The following is an 18139-nucleotide window of genomic DNA, read 5'->3' as shown; positions in this document are numbered from 1 at the left end:
TGTGCTCCACAACAAGAGAAGCCACTGCAATGAGAAGCCCACGCACCGCAACGAAGACCCAATGCAGCCAAAAATAATTTTTTTTTAAAAAGTGTGCTTATCAAAAACATATACATGCATGTATACACATACTTATGCATATATTGATGTTCAATTTATGATAATTCACTGAGCTGAAAATTTATGCTTTGGGCACTTTTTTGCATGTATGTTACACATCAAATTAAAGTTAAAAAACTAGCACTGGGCTTCCCTGGTGGCGCAGTGGTTGAGAATCTGCCTGCCAATGCAGGGGACACGGGTTCGAGCCCTGGTCTGGGAAGATCCCACATGCCGCAGAGCAACTAAGCCCGTGCGCCACAGCTACTGAGCCTGCCCGACTGGAGCCTGTGCTCTGCAACAAGAGAAGGCCCCGACAGTGAGAGGCCCGCGCACCGCGATGAAGAGTGGCCCCCGCTCGCCGCAACTAGAGAAAGCCCTCGCACAGAAATGAAGACCCAACACAGCCAAAAATAAATAAATTAATTAATTAAAAAAAAAACAAAAAAACACTAGCACTTACATGGAATTACTATTAATTGTACATTCACTTACTATTACTTCCTCAGCTTGTCGAACCAGATCAGCCGTTTTTGCCTCTAATTCTGCATTTAAACGCCTAAAAGGAGAAAATAATAATTGTGATAGACTGAAGATTGTAACACAAAAATAAAAGTAATTAAATTTCAATAACTACAATTTAGCTAATCAATAAATGCCAAAACATACACATGACATTTTTATTTGAAAATTAACACAACTATTACAAAGCTTATCTCCAAATCCCCATGATCCTTCTTCTTCCTGGTGGAAGCTCAAACCATGTAACTCCTAGCCTCTCCCTGGCCATTACTTCAGGTGGAATGATTTATTTGGGAAGAATAAACTGGGTGGGTTCAACTCAGTTCCACTCTCCATGTTCTTGGGATCAACTCCAATTGGGAACAGGAGTGGGGTGGGGTGTGGAGGGGGCTGATTTCATCAGGGGTGTTCAGGTGACTGGGGAGGTATATCTGGGGTTTAGTGAGCAGACCTGAGGTGGCTCATACCTCAGCTACATACTTCAATATCAGCTTCATCAGGAACACAGGTGATTACTTTCACCTACACCTGCCACTCCTTTTTTTTTCCCAATCTATTTGGAATCTAGCAAAGAATAGGAATACTATTTAGTCCCATTAAGACTGTAAGAATAGCAATGCCATTGCGGGAAACCGTTTTTAAAGAAAAAATTGCTCATCATCCTACCACTATCATCCAATCATTTTTAAAATTCCCTTCTAATTTTCATATGTAGGCACACACACAATTTTGTACTGTTCTACCATAACAATACAGATGGAATATATTTATCTCTATATAATTTTTATAATTAGTGCCTTAAATGGCTATGAAATATTCTAGAGTTGAAGTTAACATAATGTACTAAACCGTTCTCCCTGTTAGTTGAAGTCCGCTTCTCAGTTTTAAAGGTTAACATTATAATAAACAACTTCAAAAGCATGTAACTTTTAAATTCTATTCGTAGATCACACTTCTAGACTATCTAGGCTCTTCTGAAGTTTTATGAAGAAAATATGCAGAGCAATTTTTTAAATGAGATACCTTGTTTTTTTAGATATGTGATTCAGAAGTACCACAAACCAGTGATGACCCCCACCCCCAGGAAGAAAAAAGCAGTATCACATCCCTTCTTTAAAAAATCTGATGTTTTAAGAAATATTTTTATATCTTAGGATAAGTTAATCAAAATAAAAATATCTGATAAAGACTTAAAGTTGTATTCAAGATGCCTTTACCTGATTTTTCACATTTCCTTAACAAGAACCAATAGAGGTTTCTGGTCAATATAGCAGGCTGAGATAAATCAAAAGGCTATTCTTCTGCTCCAAAACCCATAGAAATCTGGATAAAATACAATGAACGAAATATTGCTAAACTTAAACTTAGGCAGGGAAAATACCCTGGCACTAAAAATAAAGCAGCAACTAAAAATGAGAGCAGTAAACAGGAACAGAAGCCAAAACAGCTTAACAGCTAGAAACTGATGCACATGAGAGAGTCACGAAGGGCTACACCTGTGAACCACATACCACAGAAACACTACCCATAACCTTAGGTGAATGGAAATGAAACTAGAGCCGTGTGTGGAAAAGATTCTCTTGTGAGTAATCAGAGCACACAGGAGTGTACTCCAAGTTCATCTTACCCAGATGGTACACGGACACTATGCCAAAACTTTAATATAGTAAATTGGATAAGAACCAGTGAAAACTCTGATAAGCTAATAAAGTTAAATGCAAAACCACACTTAGGGATTTACTCATCTAGAACACATGCAACTCTCTCAGAAAGCAAACCCCACTAAAGATACCCTCACAAAAGTAACAAATTGCATTAAGAAACAAGTGCCTGGACGGGGGGGGGGGGGGAGATGGCGGAAGAGTAAGACGCGGCGATCACCTTCCTCCCCACAGAGACACCAGAAATACATCTACACGTGGAACAACTCCTACAGAACACCTACTGAACGCTGGAAGAAGACCTCAGACCTCCCAAAAGGCAAGGAACTCCCCCACGTACCTGGGTAGGGCAAATAAACAGACAAAGGATAGGGACGGGACCTGCACCAGTGGGAGGGAGCTGTGAAGGAGAAAATGTTTCCACACACTAGGAAGCCCCGGGCGGAGACTGTGGGTGGCGGAGGGGGGAAGCTTCGGAGCCGCGGAGGAGAGCACAGCAACGGGTGCAGAGGGTAAAGCAGAGAGATTCCCGCACAGAGGAGCGGTGCCGACCAGCACTCACCAGCCCAAGAGGCTTGTCTGCTCACCCGCCGGGGCGGGCGGGGCTGGGAGCTGAGGCCCGGGCTTCGGTTGGAGCGCAGGGGTTGGCGGCGTGAACACTGCCTGAAAGGGCTAGTGCGCCACGGCTAGCCGGGAGGGAGTCTGGGGAAAAGTCTGGACCTGCCAAAGAGGCAAGAGACTTTTTCTTCCCTCTTTGTTTCCTGCTGTGCGAGGAGAGGGGATTAAGAGCGCTGCTTAAAGGAGCTCCAGAGACAGGCACGAGCCGCGGTTAACAGCGCGGACCCCAAAGACGGGCTTGAAGACGCTAAGGCTGCTGCTGCCACCACCAAGAAGCCTGTGTGCGAGCACAGGTCACTCTCCACACCCCTCTTCCGGGGAGCCTGTGCAGCCCGCCACTGCCAGGGTCCCGGGATCCAGGGACAACTTCCCCGGGAGAACGCACAGCGGGACTCAGGCTGGTGCAACGTCATGCCGGCCTCTGCCGCCGCAGGCTCGCCCAGCATCCGCACCCCTCCTGCTCCCCGTCCTGAGTGAGCCAGAGCCCCCGAAGCAGCTGCTCCTTTAACCCCCGTCCTGTCTGAGCGAACAGAGGCCCTCCGGCGAACTACACGCAGAGGCGGGGCCAAATCCACAGCTGAGCCCTGGGAGCTGTGCGAACAAAGAGGAGAAAGGGAAATCTCTCCCAGCAGCCTCAGAAGCAGCGGATTAAGGCTCCACAATCAACTTGATGTACCCTGCATCTGTGGAATACGTGAATAGACAACGAATCATACCAAATTGAGGAGCTGGAATTTGAGAAAAAGATTTATTATTTTTTCCCCTTTTCCTCTTTTTGTGAGCGTGTATGGGTATGCTTCTGTGTGAGATTTTGTCTGTATAGCTTTGCTTTCACCATTTGTCCTAAGCTTCTGTCCGTTTTGTTTTTGTTTTTCTTAAAAAAAATTTTTTTTCTTAACAGTTATTTTTTATTTTAATAACTATTTTATTTTATCCCCTTCCTTCCTTCCTTCCCTCCCTCCCTTCCTTCCTTCTTTTTCTCCCTTTTATTCTGAGCCGTGTGGATGAAATGCTCTTGGTGCTGCAGCCAGGAGTCAGTGCTGTGTCTCTGACGTGGGAGAGACAACTTCAGGACACTGGCCCACAAGAGACCTCCCAGCTCCACATAATATCAAACGGCGAAAATCTCCCAGAGACCTCCACCTCAGCACCAGCACCCAGCTTCACTCAACGACCAGCAAGCTACAGTGCTGAACACCCTATGCCAAACAACTAGCAAGACAGGAACACAACCCCACCCATTAGCAGAGAGGCTGCCTAAAATCATAATAAGTCCACAGACACCCCAAAACACACCACCAGACATGGACCTGCCCACCAGAAAGACAAGATCCAGCATCATCCACCAGAACACAGGCACCAGTCCCCTCCACCAGGAAGCCTACACAACCCACTGAACCAACTTTAGCCACTGGGGACAGACACCAAAAACAATGGGAAATACAAACCTGCAGCCTGCAAAAAGGAGACCCCAAACACAGTAAGATAAGCAAAATGAGAAGACAGAAAAACACACAGCAGATGAAGGAGCAAGATAAAAACCCACCAGACCTAACAAATGAACAGGAAATAGGCAGTCTACCTGAAAAAGAATTCAGAATAATGATAGTAAAGATGATCCAAAATCTTGGAAATAGAATAAATTCAAGAAACATTTAACAAGGACCTAAAAGAACTAAAGATGAAACAAGCAACGATAAACAACACAATAAATGAAAATAAAAATACTCTAGATGGGATCAATAGCAGAATAACTGAGGCAGAAGAATGGATAAGTGACTTGGAAGATAAAATAGTGGAAATAACTACTGCAGAGCAGAATAAAGAAAAAAGAATGAAAAGAACTGAGGACAGTCTCAGAGACCTCTGGGACAACATTAAACACACCAACATTCGAAGTATAGAGGTTCCAGAAGAAGAAGAGAAAAAGAAAGGGACTGAGAAAATATTTGAAGAGATTATAGTTGAAAACTTCCCTAATATGGGAAGGGAAATAGGTAATCAAGTCCAGGAAGCACAGAGAGTCCCATACAGGATAAATCCAAGGAGAAATATGCCAAGACACATATTAAGCAAACTATCAAAAATTAAATACAAAGACAACATATTAAAAGCAGCAAGGGAAAAACAACAAATAACACACAAGGGAATCCCCATAAGGTTAACAACTGATCTTTCAGCAGAAACTCTGCAAGGCAGAAGGGACTGGCAGGACATATTTAAAGTGATGAAGGAGAAAAACCTACAACCAAGATTACTCTACCCAGCAAGGATCTCATTCAGATTTGATGGAGAAATTAAAACCTTTACAGGCAAGCAAAAGCTGAGAGAGTTCAGCAGCACCAAACCAGCTTTACAACAAATGCTAAAGGAACTTCTCTAGGCAAGAAACACAAGAGAAGGAAAAGACCTACAATAACAAACCCAAAACAATTAAGGAAATGGGAATAGGAACATACATATCGATAATTACCTTAAATGTAAATGGATTAAATGCTCCCACCAAAAGACACAGACTGGCTGAATGGATACAAAAACAAGACCTATATATATGCTGTTTACAAGAGACACACTTCAGACCTAGGGACACATACAGAATGAAAGTGAGGGAATGGAAAAAGATATTCCATGCAAATGGAAATCAAAAGAAAGCTGGAGTAGCAATTCTCATATCAGACAAAACAGACTTTAAAATAAAGACTATTACAAGAGACAAAGAAGGACACTACATAATGATCAAGGGATCGATCCAAGAAGAAGATATAACAATTGTAAATATTTATGCACCCAACATAGAAGCACCTCAGTACATAAGGCAAATACTAACTGCCATAAAAGGGGAAATCGACAGTAACACATTCATAGTAGGGGACTTTAACACCCCACTTTCACCAATGGACAGATCATCCAAAACGAAAATAAATAAGGAAACACAAGCTTTAAATGATACATTAAACAAGATGGACTTAATTGATATTTATAGGACATTCCTTCCAAAAACAACAGAATACACATTTTTCTCAAGTGCTCATGGAACATTCCCCAGGATAGATCACATCTTGGGTCACAAATAAAGCCTTGGTAAATTTAGGAAAATTGAAATTGTATCAAGTATCTTTTCCGTGCACAATGCAATGAGACTAGATATCAAAAACAGGAAAAGATCTGTAAAAAATACAAACACAAGGAGGCTAAACAATACACTACTTAATAACGAAGTGATCACTGAAGAAATCAAAGAGGAAATAAAAAAATACCTAGAAACAAATGACAATGGAGACACGACAACCCAAACCTATGGGATGCAGCAAAAGCAGTTCTAAGAGGGAGGTTTATAGCAATACAATCCTACCTTAAGAAACAGGAAACATCTCGAATAAACAACCTAACCTTCCAGCTAAAGCAATTAGAGAAAGAACAAAAAAACCCCAAAGTTAACAGAAGGAAAGAAATCATAAAGATCAGATCAGAAATAAATGAAAAAGAAATGAAGAAAACAATAGCAAAGATCAATAAAGCTAAAAGCTGGTTCTTTGAGAAGATAAACAAAATTGATAAACCATTAGCCAGACTCATCAAGAAAAAAAGGGAGAAGACTCAAATCAATAGATTTAGAAATGAAAAAGGAGAAGTAACATCTGACACTGCAGAAATACAAAAGATCATGAGAGATTACTACAAGCAACTCTATGCCAATAAAATGGACAACCTGGAAGAAATGGACAAATTCTTAGAAATGCACAACCTGCCAAGACTGAATCAGGAAGAAATAGAAAATATACACAGACCAATCACAAGCACTGAAATTGAAACTGTGATTAAAAATCTTCCAACAAACAAAAGCCCAGGACCAGATGGCTTCACAGGTGAATTCTATCAAACATTTAGAGAAGACCTAACACCCATCCTTCTCAAACTCTTCCAAAATATAGCAGAGGGAGGAACACTCCCAAACTCATTCTATGAGGCCACCACCATCCTGATACCAAAACCAGACAAGGATGTCACAAAGAAAGAAAACTACAGGCCAATATCACTGATGAACATTGATGCAAAAATCCTCAACAAAATACTAGCAAACAGAATCCAACAACACATTAAAAGGATCATACACCATGATCAAGTGGGGTTCATTCCAGGAATGCAAGGATTCTTCAATATATGCAAATCAATCAACGTGATACACCATATTGACAAATTTAAGGGGAAAAACCATATGATCATCTCAATAGATGCAGAGAAAGCTTTCGACAAAATTCAACACCCATTTATGATAAAAACCCTCCAGAAAGTAGGCATAGAGGGAACTTTCCTCAACATAATAAAGGCCATATATGACAAACCCACAGCCAACATCGTCCTCAATGGTGCAAAACTGAAAGCATTTCCACTAAGATCAGGAACAAGACAAGATTGCCCACTCTCCCCACTTTTATTCAACATAATTTTGGAAGTTTTAGCAACAGCAATCAGAGAAGAAAAGGAAATAAAAGGAATCCAAATCGGAAAAGAAGAAGTAAAGCTGTCATTGTTTGCAGATGACATGATACTATACATAGAGAATCGTAAAGATGCTACCAGAAAACAACTAGAGTTAATCAATGAATTTGGTAAAGTAGCAGGATACAAAATTAATGCACAGAAATCTCTGGCATTCCTATACACTAATGATGAAAAATCTGACAGTGAAATCAGGAAAACACTCCCGTTTACCAATGCAACAAGAAGAATAAAATATCTACGAATAAACCTACCTAAGGAGACAAAAGACCTGTATGCAGAAAATTATACTGATATAAGAAACTAACGATGATACAAATAGATGGAGAGATATACCATGTTCTTGGATTGGAAGAATCAACATTGTGAAAATGACTCTACTACCCAAAGCAATCTACAGATTCAATGCAATCCCTTTCAAACTACCAGTGGCATTTTTCACAGAACTAGAACAAAAAATTTCACAATTTGTATGGAAACACAAAAGACCCCGAATAGCCAAAGCAATCTTGAGAACGAAAAACGGAGCTGGAGAAATCAGGCTCCCTGACTTCAGATTATACTACAAAACTACAGCAATCAAGACAGTATGGTACTGGCACAAAAACAAAAATATAGATCAACGGAACAGGATAGAAAGCCCAGAGATAAACCCATGCACATATGGTCACCTTATCTTTGATAAAGGAGGCAGGAATGTACAGTGGAGAAAGGACAGCCTCTTCAATAAGTGGTGCTGGGAAAACTGCACACCTACATGTAAAAGTATGAGATTAGAACACTCCCTAACACCATACACAAAAATAAGCTCAAAATGAATTAAAGACCTAAATTTAAGGCCAGAAACTATCAAACTCTTAGAGGAAAACATAGGCAGAACACTCTATGACATAAATCACAGCAAGATCCTTTTTGACCCACCTCCTAGAGAAATGGAAATAAAAACAAAAATAAACAAATGGGACCTAATGAAACTTCAAAGCTTTTGCACAGCAAAGGAAACCATAAACAAGACCAAAAGACAACCCTCAGAATGGGAGAAAATATTTGCAAATGAAGCAAGTGACAAAGGATTAATCTCTAAAATTTGCAAGCAGCTCATACAGCTCAATAATAAAAAAACAAACAACCCAATCCAAAAATGGGCAGAAGACCTAAAGAGACATTTCTCCAAAGAAAATACACAGATTGCCAGAAAACAAATGAACGAATGCTCAACATCATTAATTATTAGAGTAATGCAAATCAAAACTACAATGAGATATCATCTCACACCGGTCAGAATGGCCATCATCAAAAAATCTAGAAACAATAAATGCTGGAGAGGGTGTGGAGAAAAGGGAACACTCTTGCACTGCTGGTGGGAATGTGAATTGGTACAGCCACTATGGTGAACAGTATGGAGGTTCCTTAAAAAACTACAAATAGAACTACCATATGACCCAGCAATCCCACTACTGGGCATATACCCTGAGAAAACCATAATTCAAAAAAAGTCATGTACCAAAATGTTCATTGCAGCTCTATTTTCAATAGCCCGGAGATGGAAACAACCTCAGTGTCCATCATCGAATGAATGGATAAAGAAGGTGTGGCACATATATACAATGGAATATTACTCAGCCATAAAAAGAAACGAAATTGAGTTATTTGTAGTGAGGTGGATGGACCTACTGTCATACAGAGTGAAGTAAGTCAGAAAGAGAATGACAAATACCGTATGCTAACACATATATATGGAACCTAAGAAAAAAAAATGTCATAAACAACCTAGGGGTAAGACGGGAATAAAGAGACAGACCTACTAGAGAATGGACTTGAGGATATGGGGAGGGGGAAGGGTAAGCTGTGACAAAGTGAGAGAGTGGCATGGACATATATACGCTACCAAACGTAAAATAGATAGCTAGTGGGAAGCAGCCACATAGCACAGGGAGATCAGCTTGGTGCTTTGTGACCACCTGGATGGGTGGGATAGGGAAGGTGGGAGGGAGGGAGACGCAAGAGGGAGGAGATATGGGAACATATGTGTAACTGATTCACTTTGTTATAAAGCAGAAACTGACACACCATTGTAAAGCAATTAAACTCCAATAAAGATGTAAAAAAAAAAAAAAAGAAACAAGTGCCCAGGAGGGACAATCAACAGATTATTTCTTTCCTTCTACTAACTTTGGGTTTTGTTTGTTCTTCTATTTCTAATTCCTTTAGGTGTAAGGTTAGGTTGTTTATTTGAGATTTTGTTTTGTTTCCTGAGGCAGGCTTGTATCGCTATAAAGTTCCGTCTCAAAACTGCTTTTGCTGCATCCCATACAATTTGGATTGCTGTGTTTTCATTTTCTTTTGTCTCCAGGTATTTTCTGATTTCCTCCTTGATTTCTGCAGTGATCCACTGGTTTAGTAGCATATTTTTTAGCCTCCACATGTTTGTGTTTTTTGCAGTTTTTTTCTTGTAGGTGATTTCTAATCTCATAGTACTGTAGTTGGAAAAGATGCTTGATATGATTTCAATTTACTTAAACTTACTAAGACTTGTTTTTTGGGCTAGCATGTGATCTTGAAAAGAATGTGTATTCTGCTGCCTTTGAATAGAATACTATGTGTTCTGTTTGGTCTAACGTGTCATTTAAGGCCAGTGTTTCCTCATTGATTTTTCTGTCTGAACGATCTGTCCATTGATGTAAGTGGGGTGTTAAAGTTCCCTACTATTATTGTGTTACTGTCCTTCATTTCTGTTGTCATTTGCATTATGTATTTAGATACTCCTATGTTGAGTGCATATATATTTACAATTGTTATATATTTTTCTTCGATTGATCCATAATCATTATACTACAAAGCTACAGTAGCCAAAACAGTATGGTACTGGAACAAAAGCAGACACAGAGATCAATGGAACAGAATAGTGAACCCAGAAACAAACCCACGTTTATATGGGCAATTAATCTATGACAAAGGAAGCAAAAATATAAATGAGGAAAAGACAGTCTTTCAATAAGTGGTGCTGGGAAGACTGGACTGCTACATGTAAAAGAATGAAGTTAGAACTTTTTTTCACACCATATTCAAAAATAAACTCAAAATGGATTAAAGACTTAAATGTAAGACCATAAAGCATAAAACTCCAGAAGAAAACAGAGGCAGAACACTCTGACATAAACCACAGCAGTATTTTTTGGATCTGTCTCCTAAGGCAGAGGAAACTAACTAACTAAATAAATAATAGGACCTAATTAAATTGGAAAGGAAAGGAAAAGAAAGCATTGACAGGGCTTCCGTGGTGGCGCAGTGGTTGAGAGTCTGTCTGCTGATGCAGGGGACACGGGTTCGTGCCCCGGTCCGGGAAGATCCCACATGCCGCGGAGCGGCTAGGCCCGTGAGCCATGGCCACTGAGCCTGCGCGTCTGGAGCCTGTGGTCCGCAACGGGAGAGGCCACAACAGTGAGAGGCCCGTGTACCGCAAATAAATAAATAAATAAATAAGAAAGCATTGACAAAATGAAAAGACAATGTACTGAATGGGAGAAAATATCTGCAAATGATATGACCAACCAGGGTTTAATGCCCAAACTATATAAATAGCTCATACTACTCAATATCAAAAAAACAAATAACCTGGTTAAAAAATGGGCAGAAGACCTGAATAGACATTTTCCCAAAGAAGAATATAGATGGCCAACTGGCACATGAAATGCTCAACACTGTTAATCATCAGAGAAATGCAAAGCAAAACTAGAATAAGATATCACCTCACACCTGTCAGAATGGCTATCATCAAAAAGACCACAAATAACAAATGTTGGCAAGGATGTGGAGAAAAGGGAACCCTTGTGCACTGTTGGTGGGAACGTAAATTGGTGCAGCCACTGTGGAAAACAGTATGGCAGTTTCTCAAAAACTTAAAGATATAACTACCATATGACCCAGTAATTCCACTCCTGGATATATATCCAAAGAAAATGAAAACACTACTCTGAAGAGATATATGCACCCCAATGTTCATAGCAGCATTATTTATAATAGCCAAGATATGGAAGCAACTTACATGTTCATCAACAGATGAATGAATAAAGAAGACGTGATATATATATATATATCTGCATACATACCATGGAATACTATTCAGTTATAAAAAAGAATGAAATTTTGCCATTTACAAGAACATGAATGGACCTGGAGGGTATTATGCTTAATGAAATAAGTCAGAGAAAGACAAATACTCTGTTATCACTTATGTGTGGAATCTAAAAAATGAAGCAAATAATGAATATAACAAAACAGAAACAGACCCATATATGTAGAGAACAAACAAGTGGTTACCAATGGAGAGAGGGAAGGGGGGAGGAGTACAGTAGGGTTAAAGGATTAAGCGATACAAACTACTATGTATAAAATAAATAAGATACAAGGATATATTGTACAGCACAGGAAATATAGCCATTATTTTATAATAACTTTAAATGGAGTATAATCTATAAAAGTTTTGAATCACTATGCTGTATACCCAAAAATGGTATAATATTGTAAATCAAGTATACTGCAACAAAACAAAAAGAAAACTGACAAATATTTGAAACTTGAAGAATATAGCAATAAACATAAAACAAAAGACAATACTTTTTTTAAAAAGAGATAATGCTGAGAATGTTCCAGAAATGAATATAGGGAGCTCAAGCAGAATTAAGAAAAAAAATCCACACCTGTACACATCATAGTGAAACTGCAGAACTTCAAAGACAAGGAGAATGTTCTTTAAACTACAAACCAAATATTTAAAAAGAAGAGAGAAAAATAGTCTACCAGCATGACTATCTTAAATGCTGGCAGTAGATGCCTTATCAATATCTCTAGATTCCAATGGACAATGAAATGGTATCTTTAATGGACCATTGGGAGGTGGGGGGGCAGGGCCTAGCCATTTCAAGTTCTATATTCAGCTAAACTATCTTTGAAGAATAAGTGCAAAGTAACAAAATTTTCGGGTAAGACTGGAGAATTTAAGACTCCGATTTTCATACAGAGAAGTAATGAATGGTCTATGCTTCAGAAAAGAGGAAATTGAACCTCGAAAAAAAATGCAAAGAAATGAGAAAACATGATGATAAATCTAAATTAGTACAGAATACGAAAATAACAGGTAAGGGTATACAAAGCAAAGGGGAAATAAGTATTATATAACTTGACAAATGAGGGAAACCAAGTTAAAACATTCTAAGGTCTTTCCAAACCAGTAAAGGAAAAATAAAGACATAATGAAAACTCATTCAACCAACAAAAGACAGAAAAAAAAACAAAGAAAAGGCATAAATAGAAAAAAAAAATTAGATGGCCCAAACAACTTCAAATTAATAAACAAAATAATATAAATAAATTCACTCATTAGAAGGCAGAAATTACCAGAGAATATAAAAGAAATGCTCTTAATAAAGCTAAATGACATAAAAAGTTTGAGAATAAAGGAATGAGAAAAGATATAACAGACACTACATAATAATGAAAGGAATTATTCATCAAGAGGATTTAAATAAATCAAATAATATAGCCCCCAAACAAAACTGGACACAATTATAAGGAGAAATTTTTAAATCATAATTATAGCCGATTTCAGTACATCTCTAACAGAAACCAATACAGGTACTAGGAAAAAAAATGGTGATGATACTGATGTTATGGACAGCAATATTAACTAGCTTGATCTAAGATATGAGTCAACAAATAGTGAATACACTTTCTATCAAAGAACACACAGAATATTTACAAAAATTCAACACATTACCTGGTCACCACTAAGTTTCAAAACATTTTTGAAAATCAATATTATATACATTCTCTGACCATAGTACAATTAAAAATAAATTATAAAATAACAAAAATAAAACAAACAAGCAAACAAACGGATGCTTGGGAACTACAAAAACACACTCCTAAAATAATCACTATGAAAAATCATAAAATATTTAAAACTAAATAACCACAAAAGAAATATATATATCAAAACGGATACTGAAATACCGATAAGCTGTGGTTGGAGAGAAATATACAGAAATTAAATGTATGTATTAAAAAATAAGAAAAATGAAACTAAAAAAAAGAAGAAATAAATCCACCATTAGAAGAGAGAGAAATAATAGAGATAAGACTAATCAAAAAAAAATTTTAATCACATAGATTAGCAATAAAACCAAAAGCTAATTCTGTGAAAAGACCAATAAAACATATACACCTTCCAGCAAGACTGACAGAAAAGTCCCCAAAAGAAGGTATGTATAAGGTTACAGATACAGTCAAAACTTAAAACGTAAGAGAATAATTAGAATAAATGTATGTTAATACATTTTAAAACATACATGAAGTGGACACTTTTCCAGAAAACTAGAAAATAACCAAAATTTATTCTGGAAGCAAAAATTATTAAAGAAACTGCATTCACAGGCAAAAAAAAAAAAAACCCACACTAGACTCAGTTTCACAATTTTAATCAAAGGGCAGATGATCTCTGATTACAAGAAGCTTCCAAGAACAGACTAAAACAAAAAAGGAAAACTATTCAACTTATTTTATGTGGCTAGGATAATAATCACATCAAAATCAGAAAGGCAAAGAACTAGAAAAAAGTGCAAGACCAATTTCATTTCTTTTTATAGCTGAAAAAAAACCTCCATAAAATTAAAGCAATCTAATCCAAGGGACTTTAAAAGAAAACAAGAAATCTGCCTTTGTAGTTCAGTATGTTAAAACATTAAATGAGGGGGTGAAAAAAATTTCATTGCCTAAATAAATTTGGGGGGAAAAAGCTTTGTTAAAATTTAACATTCATTCAAAATACAAATTAAGGGTATAATACTGCATATCAGCTATCCTTGATGAAAAAATAATTAAGGGAAACGGCGTCCTTAAGCCTGATTAAAAAAAAAATACCAAAACGCTACAGCAAACCTCAAATGTAGTGATAAATTATTAAAAGTGGGCTCCTGAAAATCATAACTAAGATAAAAATGCTTACCATTACTTTTTCTATTTCATATTGCACTGGAAGTTCTAACCAGATCAAGAAAAAGAATGTAGAAGAAATTGTAAAGGGACAAAACTATCACAATTTGCATATGATATAACTGTCTTTATAAAAAACTCAACGGACTCTGCAGAATAAGAGAGTTCAGCAGAGCTGACAATCTATATAAATATAGGTCTAGGATCAACATACAAAAATCAGTAATGTTTCTATACTTATAACCAATTAGAAAATGTAGTAGAAAAAGAGCCATTCATTATAGCAAGAAAAAACTATAAGGTACCTTGAAAAAATTGTACATGCAAGACTCTTATGTAGTAATATGATAAAATATTATTAATGAATACCCAAAACACCCACATGTAAATAGAGATATATCACATTCGTAGAAGGGCAGATTCAACAGCATAAAGATGTCAGTTCTCTGCAAATTAATCTATAAATCCAATGTAATTGTTATTTATGGGCAAGAAGTTTGGGGGAAGGCTTGCCCTTCCAGTTATCAAGATCAATTAAACCAGATGTCACGTAATCTTATTGTTTAGCTCTCTAGTTTTATGATATACGCACAAGACTTGGAATATCTATTGACTTGAGTGATCAGCATATTCCTTGGTTTACTGTCTCATATAGTGATTATTTCCTCCAACTATTTGACAGGAGCTGATTGTAAAAGATTCTGCATTGGGATCCCTGGAAAGTGCTGTGTTCAGTTGATTAAAACAACATCCCCATATGCTTACCATCAAGACAACATGTGGCAAAATACTCTGTTATGAACTCATAGTCTTGCCTATAAGGATGGCCAGACATTTCACCCTTGCGCATAGTGCTGAGTGATCACAAGTTTCAAGCAGTGCCTGGGAGCTACTCTGTTCAAACGCCTCAGATTTGCACACCTCGGAGTGCATATAACAGAACAAGTAACAAGTGGGAGCCTTTACCACAAAACTTTTGCTAAAATCGAATAGTTACTACAGATGCCTGACTTTGATCAGGAGCATATCCTTAATGAAGGGCCAGATGCAAATAGATCTTTAAATAACCAAATGAATTAACCTAATCAGTGCATGTATTTAGTGCTGTCTGGTGCATGGTAAAGAAAACAAATGTTTTGGGTTGAAAACAGCTGATTCAGAGCTGTATATGAACAACAGATCCACTGATTAAGTACATTCATACTTGAATAACAGGCCCATTTCATCAAGCAGTGGAAGATCATTATGTTTCTACATGCAAGTTGACACATGTCTAGCTTATCTAAAGAAAGGACACTTCAGTTTTAACTCTAAACATGCTTTAATTTTAAGTACAGATCATTTGGTAACTCTATGTTAAACCATTTGAGGAACTGCCAGAATGTTTCCCAAGTTTTAAATTAAATTACTTTAAATTAAAAGGGTGAATTTTTTAAATATAATTTTTTTGGTAAGGGTATATACGAGGGCAAATAAAAGACATGGTCTCTGACCTTGTGGAACTAACAGTCCAGTGGAGGAAACAGAACAAAATGTAAACTAACAAATGAATTTACTGTAACAAGTTATGCTAATTGCAACGAAACTTTAATCACACAATTAAAAAAGAGTAATGGGGAGCCTACTTATCATAGTCAAGAAAGGCCACTCTGGTAGGCAAAAAGGAGAGAGGTCAAGATCATACAAGAGGTAGGAGCCAGGTATGACAGAGCTTTTGAAGTGCAACTGGAAACCACTGCAAAGTTTTAGACGAGGGAGTGACAAGATCAAATTAAAAGATTACTCTGACATCTGCATGAAAACCGGGGGATGAAGAGTGGAGTGGTCCAAGAATGAAAGCACGTGTTGTCAGGATAGCTCTAATTACACTGGCAGCAGATAAGGAAGAGAAATCCTCCCAACACCACCAAATGTGGATGAGAACGGTAATTCCAAATGCCCTGAGAAACATGCTTTCAGTTTAGAAACCAAACCTAAAAGAAATTTACATACGTAAACTCTAGGAACTTGAAATTAAGTAGAATTCCTTTAAGTAGAAACTGAACTATTCGTGGCAATTCCTGCTATCCAAACTACTTCTAGCGGTATCATCTCGCTGACGAACAGGTTTATTCACTTGGGTTAAATTTTCGCCCACTTTCAACAGCTACGAGGCCGCAGCTCAAGTTAAAAAGAAGGGCAAGCGAACGGGATGATAAACTGCTGGACAGTGAATGGTCCCAAAGATCCAGTCAGTCACCAGGAAAAGTATTTGTAAGCAGCCTCATTTAAGTGAAAGAAAAAAGGAAAAGCTGAACCGCCAAATTTCTTACTTATATTCTTCCTCCTTGGCGAGGAGGTCCCGACGAGGTGTGGCAGGTTGCTGAACGCGTGGTGGAAGCGGAGTCCCTGAAGCGCCCCGTCTCTGTAAAAGAGACACTTTCAGACCCAAAGTTAAATGAATTCCGGTGTCCGCAGGGCCGCCCGAAACCTAGCTGCTACCCAGCAGTGTAGAGTTGAACTAACCTTAAAACTTCGCCCCGCCATCTTTCGCGGCCGCGACGCCGTTACCGAGGCAACGACGCAACTTCCCGCGAGAGTTACGACAACACGGGCGGCCTCCAGCCCGGGGGGCGATTCTGTCCACGCCCCTACTGTTGGCAGAAAATAGCGCGAGGCTGCGGCGGGGCTGAGAACTGGGGAGTGGACCCTGTTGCCTTTCGGCTCCTCGCCGGTAAGGCTAACGTCTGTCCTGCTGCAAGAACAGAAGAAGCCGAAGTAGTGCGTTGATTTATAAATTCTTAAGTTGGCGATGGAGGGCTTTCAACCAAGGAAGACAGGTCCATTTCTAATACTCAGTAGGAAGCAAGCTAGTAAAGCTCCTCCTCCGTTGTGGTTTTTCCAAACTAAGTGGCCAATTTGACCTCCAGCTGTTTTGTTTAAAATGAACTATTTAGTGGGATTCCAAGTTCTGACTTAGCACATTTATTTATAGCATGGTTAAAAGCTCAGGCTCTCAAGGCAGTCGTCTAAATTCATGTCCTGGGTCTGCCACTTATTAGCTTGGGCAAATCATTATCTCCGCTACTTCATCCGTGAAGTGGGGGTAAGAATAGTGCCCATCTCACAGAGTTACTATGAGGGATAAGTGCATTTGTGCTTAGGATTGTGCCCGGAACACAGTAAGCAGTCAAAAATTCCAGTTTTTTTTGGAATTAACTTGGGAATCCAAGAAATAAACTTCACATTTAAGGTCAACTGATCTTCAACGAAGGTAGCAAGACCATTCAATGGGGAAAAGAATAGTCTTTTCAACAAGTGGTACTGGGTTAAGTGGATGTCAACATGTAAACGAATGAAGTTGGACCCTTATCTCACACCATGTACAAAAATCAACTCAGCATGGATCAAAGGCCTAACCTCAAGAGCTAAAACCATAAAGCTCTTTAAAGAAAACAGGTATAAATATTCATGAATTAGGTGATGATTTCTTAGAAATGACACCACAAACACAAGCAAAGAAAGAAAAATCAATAAACTAGACATCATCAAAATTAAAAACATTTCATTTTAAAGGATACCATAAATAAAGTGAAAAGACAAACCACAGAAAGGGACGTAAATTTTGCAAATCTTTTATTTAATAAGAGACCTGTCTAGAATATATAAAAGAGCTATTTTTAAAAGGGCAAGTATCCTGCATAGGCATTCCTTCAAAGAAGATATAGCCAAAAAGGACATGAAAAGGTGTTCAAAATCACTAGTCTTCA

General features: G+C 38.2%; 1 protein-coding gene across 8 annotated transcripts in view; it reads right to left on the bottom strand.

Moving 5' to 3' along the window:
- TEX9 (testis expressed 9) overlaps window positions 1-18139 on the bottom strand; it is a 208828-nt gene that overhangs the window by 64602 nt on the left and 126087 nt on the right. For 7 of the 8 annotated variants that reach the window (XM_082647496.1, XM_082647491.1, XM_082647498.1 and 4 more), the window contains one exon: window positions 595-658. In XM_082647496.1, coding sequence (XP_082503622.1) covers window positions 595-658 — 64 coding nt within the window. Of the gene's footprint in view, window positions 1-594; window positions 659-16702; window positions 16795-16895; window positions 16933-18139 lie in introns of those variants that run through there. The other variant, XM_082647495.1, reaches the window with a different exon arrangement.

The sequence above is a fragment of the Grampus griseus genome (genome assembly GCF_964374135.1).
Source record: "Grampus griseus genome assembly, chromosome: 2".
Lineage (NCBI taxonomy): Eukaryota > Metazoa > Chordata > Mammalia > Artiodactyla > Delphinidae > Grampus > Grampus griseus.
Note: the sequence above shows the minus strand (reverse complement) of the source record. Positions and strands in the feature narration are given on the sequence as shown.